Source organism: Nelumbo nucifera, chromosome 1 (assembly GCF_055504915.1).
Source record: "Nelumbo nucifera cultivar China Antique chromosome 1, China Antique-T2T, whole genome shotgun sequence".
In the NCBI taxonomy this organism is placed as follows: Eukaryota; Viridiplantae; Streptophyta; class Magnoliopsida; order Proteales; family Nelumbonaceae; genus Nelumbo; species Nelumbo nucifera.
This window is the reverse complement of record NC_142649.1, coordinates 27,074,361-27,084,531: the sequence shown is the minus strand read 5'-3', so window position 1 is coordinate 27,084,531 and position 10,171 is coordinate 27,074,361. Positions and strand designations below refer to the sequence as shown.

The 10,171-nt window shown below is 36.2% G+C and overlaps 1 protein-coding gene across 2 annotated transcripts; it reads left to right on the top strand.

The window, feature by feature from the left end:
- Nucleotides 1–1,570: 1,570 nt before the first annotated feature.
- SIAR1 (nodulin MtN21 /EamA-like transporter family protein) lies at nucleotides 1,571–6,454 on the top strand. 2 transcript variants are annotated; one of them, XM_010276013.3, is made up of 7 exons: nucleotides 1,571–2,139; nucleotides 2,215–2,277; nucleotides 2,898–3,014; nucleotides 4,620–4,857; nucleotides 4,948–5,106; nucleotides 5,757–5,908; nucleotides 6,045–6,454. In XM_010276013.3, exons 1-7 carry the CDS (start codon nucleotides 1,928–1,930, stop codon nucleotides 6,259–6,261), a joined length of 1,158 nt encoding a protein of 385 aa, XP_010274315.1. In that variant the 5' UTR covers nucleotides 1,571–1,927; the 3' UTR covers nucleotides 6,262–6,454. The 2 variants fall into 2 exon arrangements, with proteins under 2 accessions (XP_010274315.1, XP_088752380.1); XM_088896254.1 differs by having other exon boundaries at nucleotides 4,948–5,110; nucleotides 5,761–5,908.
- The last annotated feature ends 3,717 nt before the right edge of the window (nucleotides 6,455–10,171 follow it).

Genomic DNA, 10,171 nt, shown 5'->3' with positions numbered 1-10,171 from the left:
TTAATGTTTGGTTTGTTAGAAAATAAGAGAAAAACACAAAGTTCAGGTAGAGTTCTTAACAAAATTTGGGAAATTTCTCAAGAACTTCCACTCAACTTTCTGTTTCTCTTCTATTTTCTGTCCAACCAAATACAGCCTTGGTGAAAGTCCTTTTCTTTGAGCCAATGGGTTTGGAATCCGCTTAAAATAGCAATGTTGCTCCGTAAACCTTTGTTTGATCCATATACTATAAACCTTATTCTTAATATTTAATTTAATATCTATGAACTCTAAGTTTTAATATATACAAAGTAAAGCTTCCATCTCTTTCAACGTAAAGTTGTGCACAAAAAAAAAAAAAAAAAAAAAAAAAATTAATGCATCTTCAATGGACAATTAACTAATTGGATTTTTGGTTTTACTGGGTCTCAGAGTTAGGAAAATATCACATTTTTATACTTTGGTAGATTTCAGTTTTTTCTTGGTGTTTCTGGGAAATCAGTTGAGCATCATCTAAGCTTCTTTTTTTCACAAACAAGGCCTAATTGAGTAATTTCAACACTTTGTTCTGGACTCTGGAGAGGTGAAACAGCCAATTTGGATCACCCATGGGTGATGGGTCCCCCAGATAGGCCATCGATTCTTTTCCCTCAGCCATAACGATTCATTGTATCTTTTCACAAGTGATGTTAACCATGTGAGAGTTTCCAAAGAAGAATAAAATTAAACGGACGACCTTGGTGGGCTTTCTTCCTGAAACATGCCCTACGAATTAAGGCCATGGAGGGGGAACACCGATCGAACACATGCTATACATTTGGGCCTCTCTAATCATGTTGCCACATGTAAGATTCCAGGCCCATCTAAGTATGTGGGCTCCCTCAATGAGTCGTCTGGTAAACATACTCTCCTTTTTCATAACTCCTCTCGTCTTTTTTTCCAGTCCAAGACATCAAACGGTGCCCTTTTTCTTCTGTTATGGTCATTTCCCCTAAACTTTAATTTAGCATTCTAACTATATAATTGGGCATTTTCAAATTTTGACCTTTCTTCCACCCCCCTTTTGATCAATCAAATTCTTATATATTAGATCATTTGAACACTGCAAATCTGTTGGGGTCTCTTCCTTTCTTTCTGTTTTCTATTGGACTGCATGGCGAATGTAAGAGATGCTTATAGAAAAATATAACCAATTACTCTCTGTCATTCACACATATTTATATATCATGGAAGCTTAGGTAGTCTCTGAGAGGGAGAGATAACTTGAGATAATATACACATACGGTATGGAAGGTACACGTTGTATTAATTAGTTCTCAGCCACAAGCTATGCATGAATATACAATTGAATAACTTTCCCTCAGGTATAAAAAAATGGTTTGTTCAAGCGCACCCATTTTGCCTTTTGTGATTGTGTAGCTTCTGGTGACGGTTGGATAGTCAAGACCCAGGCAACGGCGTTGGATTCCAAAGATGAGCGCACCCACTTGCTTTGGTTGAGCCTTGTCCCCATCCCCCTCTCAAACCACCAACCTTCACAAACCACCACAAATACTGCATACATCATCAGACAGCACTAAATCCTAACCTCATTAGGGGTCAATGTATCGCGGCAAGTTTCCAATATCTCCCACTCAGCAAGGAAAAGAAAAAGAAATGCAGAATTTTTATTCCAAGAAAATCACTTCAGCTTTTCTTCTTCTTCGAACCTGTCACCAGAGCAACGATGCTTACTGTTTGGGGAATGGGTGTTTTTTGCTATTGGATAAGAGAATCTAAGGAGAGTGGATGACATGGATTTGTACAAGTGTTGTGACGAAATAGTTCTCTCTGTGTTCTTTGCTTGTATATATAAGAAGGACATCTGCTCATTCAGGAGCGCAGATTTGTGTGTAAGTGAGAGCAAGAGCTAGGTGGGGAGAGAGCTAGTACTCAGAGAGACAGAGAGATGGGAAGCCAAGGTCCAATTGGGTTGTTGTGTAATATCTTCTATAAGGCGAAACCTTTCGTGGCTATGGTCTCCCTGCAATTTGGTTTTGCTGGGATGTATATCATAACCATGCTTTGCTTGAAGCGTGGCTTGAATCACTACGTACTTGTTGTCTACCGCAATGGAACTGCTACTCTTGCCATCGCTCCCTTTGCCTTGTATTTTGAAAGGTCTCTCTCTCTCTCTCTCTCTCTCTCTCTCTGTTGTTTTCTTTAATTAACTATAACTTGCTTCTGTGTTTCCAGGAAAATCAGACCAAAGATGACACTCTCTGTCTTCCTGAAGATAATGGTGCTAGGCTTCCTCGAGTATTGCTCGAATCTCTAATCCTTATACACAAATAAACTGAAATCAATTGTCTATTATTGGACCTGAGATCATGGACCTCCTTACTGTTACTTACCATGCATGTGTCCCAACCCATAACATACAACTCCACAACTGAGCTCCATGTGAGAGCTGTTTGGATATATATATATATATATATATATACAAAAGTTGGCGTTATTCTTAGCCATTGGACCAACATACTGCACTCCCACTTTCACTGCTAGAAACACTTCTTCCATGTCAAGAATGATTTTTCAGCCTTTTCTTTTGTAATATTAACCTGAACCCAGACTCACCTTAGATGGCGAGACCATACACAAGGAATTCCATCCTCATTTTGCTTTTGAATCCATAGACTCATCACCTGGAATGGGTTAACTCATTTCAGGTAGCCCCAAGAAAAACCCAGATGAGTCCAGTTTCATAAAAACCTGGAATGATCTCATTCCAATATACACGAACAGGATAATAACCACCGAATCAGAAGGACAAGATCCATTGATTAACAGAACACTGTATAAATTCGTTGGGTCCATCACACATAATAATAAAGTAAAACCTTCCTGAAGGTCTAACAATTCTGATTCTTTTTCTCCAGGCCAGTGCTTGATCAAAATCTGTACTACGTGGGGATGAGGTATACATCAGCAACGTTTTCATCCGCCATGTTCAATGTTCTCCCTGCCATTACCTTTATAATGGCAATCATCTTTAGGTAAGACAGATCATCTCCATTATAATCTTGGTTAGTGCACTACTACTAGAAATTAAAAACTAAGTAAAATTTATTAAAGAGAGCTCACCACCAGACTCCCCAGAAGAATCAGAGGTATTCTTTTGATATATATATATATATATATAGATGGATGGTGGTAGGCCCATTATTGCCTGACACGTCTCTAATGGAATATACCAACTTCTATTCTTATATTATATGTATTGCTTCTCATGAATGAAGCACAAATGAAATTTCCTAAGATTGGGGTGTCCTCCCAATAATTTTCAGATAGTGCTCCTAATAATAGGGTGGTATCCTAAAGGAAAAACAAGGGTTTGGGCCCATGTATATTCTTGTATCCTTGTAGGCTAATTTTGTCTTCTACTCCATGGACGACATATTACTACATAAAGGATGATAAGTAAGAAATAGAAAATTGAGAGAAAGTTCTTAAATAATTTCACAAAATTTCATAATAACTTTTCCTCAACTCTCTGTTTTTAATTTTTTATCAAAACAAACACAGCATCAGGTTTCTTCTCTAGATGACCCCATTTGTTTCTGCTGCGTGGAAGAAGATGTGGAGAGCAGATCCTCGACCAAGATGTATTTAGTACATCAAATTCAAGCCATTTTCAAGCCACATATATTTCTTTTAAAAGACTCTTACTAAAGGACTTAAAAAAAGTGTTTGGCAGAGGTCTAAGGCTAAAATTCTCCCCATGAATAAAGGACAATGTGGAGAACACATGGGTCCATTGTTAAGATTATTTTAATTTAGTGAATGCTGGTTGTGATGATCAGAGGAATGGTAATGCTCTCTACCTAGATTGAAATCTAAATATGAAAAACAGAAGGATCAGCTTTGGAAAGAAAATAATATTAAAATCTAAAAGTGGCTTTAATTGGCTTGAAAAATAATTTATCAATAAAGATAATGTAGAGAATGTTCTTATAATCAATTTACTTTTTCTGATCAAACTACTTTGTTTTTGATACGCCTCTCTTCCTTAGAGGATTTTTAGCTGTATTACCGTACTCTGATACTACTATTGCAACATGTTGTAAAAAGAAGGGTGGTGATGTATTGAAGGGCCCCATATTCGAATATTTCTATTCTTTAGATTGGAATCTATTACACCTATATCCCACCTTATTTTGTCATACATGTCAACCACTATTAAAAGCCCTAGTTCAAACACGACACTTAGATGAATAATTTAGGTTATATTTAGATAAGCTTCAAGAATTATGCTTTTCAAGTCGAAAAGCACAAAGCCCCAATTTGGGACTTAAAAATGCTTTGAGTTCAGATAACAATGATTTCAAAAGCAATTCTTAAGAAACACACAAGATACTATTTAGCCCAATTTAGACTTTTTCACAGCTCAAAGCTCAAAACCAAAAGCATCTTTTCAACCTAATTTTTTAGGGGGAACTCTTTTCACAAATATTTACTTCAAAAGAATGACTAACCAGCCACTTGATAAAGTAGGTTAGTTGTATAGGGAATTAAACCATGTTTGTCATCCACGTGTTTGTAAAAAATCCACTCTGAGGGTTTGTAAGAATTGTTAAGTGACTAATATGGTTGCCTACCAGGTTAGAGAAAGTAAAGATAAAGAACCTACACAGTCAAGCTAAGATTATTGGAACTGTAGTGACCCTTGCGGGAGCCATGGCCATGACGTTGTACAAAGGCCCCATCCTAAACCTGGGACTGTCACGGGGTGGAAGCCATCATGAAGACAGCAGCAGCTCCAGTGGCCAACATTGGGTCGTAGGGACATTGATGCTCTTGGGCAGTTGCACTGGTTGGGCCAGTTTCTTCATATTGCAAGTGAGTTCTGGTCATCTCAATGGAGCTAATCATCATGTTTTCAGATATTAGTACGTAGCTAACTGATTTCATTGTGTTCTGGTGGAACAGTCGTTCACTCTAAAGCAATACCCAGCAGAGCTCTCTCTCACCTCTTTGATATGCTTCATGGGAACGATGCAAGGTGCAGCTGTGGCACTTGTCATGGAACGTAACCCTGCTGCTTGGGCTGTGGGTTGGGACTCTAGGCTCCTTGCTGCTGTCTATACGGTAAGTGGAGTTTCAATTATCCCTATAAAGTGGCCGAATAGTAGATTCATTAATTAAGTGGATAAATATGCTCCCTTGTCCCTTTGCTTTCCAAGGAAATCCCACCCCAAAAAATAAAGAAAGAAACTACAGGGAAAAGAAGGAGATGCACTTTGTTTCATTTTTCTCTCAAGATTTGTTTGGTTGCCAAGAAAAGTTTTCACACAATTTCTTCTTTTATGAGGGCGGACCGCTGTGTGCGTACCTGTAGCTCCCACTTCCTCCCACTCTTATTATTATTCTTTAAATAGTTACCAAACAAATACTTTTTTTATATTAAAAGAGGAAACCATCCATATTGAGAAAATGAAAAAAGTTGTGGTGGTTGAGGAAATCACCAAAGTTGAGTTTTCTTTTTCTTGACAATAACCAGACTTCAAAAAACAAATATAAAAGAGAACTTTCTTGAAAAAATTAGCATGGAGAAATTTTTATGGAGTGTTTGGTTGCAACCTTTAAAGGGGATATTCTCATTCATTATTATTTTCTCTTCTTGAACATCTCTGTTCTTAATTGAATTCTCTTATAGAAACCACAAAAGTTGGGTATGTGGTTGGCCTCTCTCTCTCTCTCTCTCAGTTCTCCATCTTAGCTCTTAAATTTGGGTGCAGGGAGTCATATGCTCAGGTGTGGCATACTACGTGCAAGGAGTGGTGATAAAGGAACGAGGTCCCGTCTTTGTGACTGCCTTCAACCCTCTATGCATGATCATTGTTGCTGCTTTGGGGTCCTTGATATTAGGCGAGCAGCTCCACCTTGGAAGGTATAAAACCTGTAATTCATTCAATCTCTATCAAAGGGAGACGGGCGGATAAAGATTCTTTTGCATGGCAGTAACTCACATTTTCTCTTCATGTCAGGCCTTGACTGTTTACTTATTTGTTTTTCATTTCTTTCAGCGTCATTGGGGCTCTTGTCATAGTGATCGGCCTCTACTCTGTTGTCTGGGGTAAAAGCAAGGATCATCTTGTCTCGTCGGAATTAACTAACGAGAAGGGTCAAGCCCTCGAGCTACCTGTTGCCTCGACGGATGGTGCTAAATCAATCAATGGTGAACACAATGGAGGTTTTGCTGTGATGGGGATGTCAACAAAGATCCCAGTAGCTCAGAACTAGCTTAGTTTCTGCCTCAGCGGTTTGAAAGTCGGAGCTGTTTTAGAGGTTTTGGTCTTTTATATTGTATGGAGATGGACTTAGTCCGTCGATGGAAACGTGCTAATTATTAGGCCTCACTTTCACAGTTTCATGATCCAATGTACCTTGAGTTCCGTTGAAGCATGAATAATAGAGTTTCCATTTTATCTCTGAAGTTTGCTTAGATTTTATCTTTGCTATGGTTGGTTGCCCTAATTGAGGACACCCATGAAATGAAATACTAGTCTCCTACCCACAGGACACTATTACTATAGCTCTACATTGGTAGCATGTAAACGGGAGGATCTTCCCAATGTACAGCTTTAGTGTCATGTGGATTGGTGTGGGCAGGAGATTTGAGCTCCTTGATGGCTGTTAATTAACCAATAATAGCACCCCACATTCAGCTGACACTTGACAATAGGGATGACAATTTTCTCCATCCCAGAAGGGGACCCAACTTCTTCAACCTAATGGGGTTGGGTATGGGGATTGTTTTGGTAGGGGATGGAGATTGAGGTCCCCTCCTCACCCCGACCCCGGTTATATATTTATATACACTAAATGTTATTTATATAAGCATTATATATATCAAAGCATATTTAAAACATTATTCATAATTTAAAAATTTTATTTATTTTTCAAAAAAATATTATTATTTAAAAATATTTTGAAGATTCAGGTCCCCATGAAAAATCCATCCCTGTTGAAAATCATGAATGGAAGACAAATTTTATCCCCAATGAAAATCAGGGACGAGGATCGGGTTAATTTCAGAATCGATGTCAGAGTTGGGGCATATGATCCCCGCCCCAAACGCTCGGTTGCCATTCCCAGCCGAGAGCACCGTGCTATGACCATGATCACATGTGACCGCAATGAAATACAAATACATCAACTTTTTAAATAAAGAAAAAGGAAAAATTCAATTGATGTGGTGTTTTAAATTAAATGTCAACAACAATGAGTTTTATTGAAGGGTCACAAGAGAAAATTTTGACTGGGGTCACAATAATAAATGGGATGAAACTTGTTTAAGGGTTGTCTCCCTGGCTTTTGTCTTTTTCTTTTCTTTTTTTTTATAATTTATTAAAAATTAAAGAAACTAAATTGTAATATCCTTCTTTTGCCTTATTCGAGACCTCTCTCTCTCTCTTGAAACCCTCACTATCAGTTACAATCTTTCATTTTGGCTGGTGGTATTTAAACCCTCAATCCAACAAAGAAGGTTTCACTTCGTTCTTCTCTTGCCGTTGCTTCACAAACCCTGGCCGGCCAGCTACTTCTTGTGGACACTGATTGGCTGAGATCAATAGGCTCCAGTGATTTCGTTATCCACCATATAGAAGAAATTCGACTTGGGATCTACTGCTCACAAATCTGTTTATAAACCCACCCTCCAATTTATTTTGTTGATTGCCTTATACAGAGAGAGAGAGATTAAATTGAAACAAAAAAGTAAAATGTAGGTGATGAAGATGGGACATGAGAGAAACGTGAGAGGGTGCGAACAATTGTGGCAGGCAGGTCCCATATTCAAGATCTTCATATCTAAAATTTTTATTTTGCTTTTACGAAAACTTATGTTTCCTGACGTCCAAAGTCAAAATGTAGTTCAAACTCAAAGCGATGTGGCAAATTATGAATTGCAGACAAAAATGGCCCTTTATTGGTGCACTCAAATTGAATTTTAACGTATACAATCATTTTTATACACCTCATCCAACGCTAAAATGTCTGCTGTGTAATTGATTGCCAAATTGGTTCAAGGCCGCTAGACTGTACATAAGATTGTAAAATCTTTTGTTGAGTTAGGGCCTATTTGTTTTGCATTGATTTCTGAAGTAATAATTACTTTAAGAGGTGTATTCGAGTTGATGAACTTTTCTTGGTTCTGAAGTCTGAATGCAAACAATGTTGTTCTTAAATCAGAACATTGAATTCTGAAAAATAACAAATAATCATTTTAACCTTGGACATGAAAAGTTTGTTTAACTATTTAACAAATTAAGTAACAATTAATTAAATGATAATAAAATAATAAAATAATTAATTAATAGAGAAATCAAATAATGAAATAGGCAATTAAATAATACATATATAATGAATAAAATAATATTAATTTCTAAGTATTATTTCATTAATAATTATATAATTAGATAATTAAGTAATTAGTATTAACTATTTAAATGATCATTTTTAAAAACTACTTAATTATCAATATTTTATTATTTTGTGTATTATTATTATTATTATTATTCTATAAGGTATTCATAGCATGCATAAAAAGAGAAACCTTTTGGGGGTATTTTTGGAAAACAAAATTGAGCATTATTGCTACTATACATGATGTACACATCAAGTCTAACAACAAAATGAGAACTGAATACTCTTAATACCTCTTAAAGTAATTAAGAGATAAGAGGTATTAAGAGCAAAAGAACATACCCTTAATTTTAATGTTAGTGAAACTTCCCCAAATTGTTTTGGACAAAGCCACAAATATATCTGGTTGATTTATTTGAATGAAAACTTGAGAGTTATGTACGAGGTTTCATGATTTCAGCCACTTGTTTTGCCTAAAATAATTTCAGAATATTTTAAATACAAAAAATATAGAGTAGGTTAAATGGTTAATAGTAGGTAATTAAATTTCAAAATAAAAGCTTGCACAAAATTTTATAAATTTTAACAATAAACTCTCAAAAATAGCCAAAAATGGAGAGGAATCACAACTGCTAATTCATTGAACTAGGTAGCTAGGGGTGCTAACAGTTTGGGTGGACACATTTTTTTAAACTGAATTGGCACCTTCAGTTTTTGCAAAGTGTAAAACCAAAGTCAAACCAAATCAGTTGGTTAATCAGTTCAGTTTTATGTTTAATTTATATTTCTGTTTTTAATTTTTTTATTTATAAAAATGCTAAAAATTGGGATTTGTGGCCAAAACACCCTTTTCTGGCAAAATTAGCAGGGGCAAGGTGCATTCAACCCTTGGAAGTTGGAACAAATAAAAAGGCCATGGTCTCACTTGACCATTGAGTTACTTAAGTGATTTGGCCATTTTTTGTCAATTTAATATGCGTATATAACAAGTAATATAAAAGGTAATATTTACAAAACATAATGAAAAGTTTTGAACTATATTATTATTATTGAAAATCAAGTCTATAAAGAACACATTTCATTTTATTTTATTTAAGATGGGGGTAAAGAAAAAACAGGTTCAAATGGGTAGACCTTGGAATTACCAAGGTTAAAATCAACCCTGCAACTAGTCTTGATATGCTTGTCTCTAGTTCTAGAAACTTGGAACCTACCAGGTTTTGCCTTGGAACCAAATTGAACCAATCCATGCTCACCCCTAATTATTGAGTACTGAGTATTGGAGGTGAAATCCCCTAACCCCAATGGCATAGCCTTGGGCTAGAACTCTGAAAATCATGGGTTTCAATGTATTTATTTGTACTTATTTCAAATAGGGGTAGTATAGGTATTTTTAAAATGATGTGATAGGCCAAAAGAAATAATCACTTAAATATAAGCCCAAAATTTAGGTTTCTTGAGAATAAGCACTTATTCAAGCTTATTTCTCAAATGCAAATAAGTGTTTTATTGATGTGGTGCTTGCACAAAATAAATACCTAATTTTTAAGTACTCCCAAACTTAGCCTCCATGATTCAAGGTGGAAGACAACAAGACATGAGGGGCGGTGATATACAGTTTTAACTATGGCCACACCAACGGCATATGTAGCAGATATTTCTGGTCGAGTATAATATGGGGGATGGGCTACCCTTGATGTGTAGCCTATTGAAAAATCAATTATTCTGTGACCTAAATCACTTAGGCTCAATTTGGAAGGAGTATAAATACATATATGTAGAATGC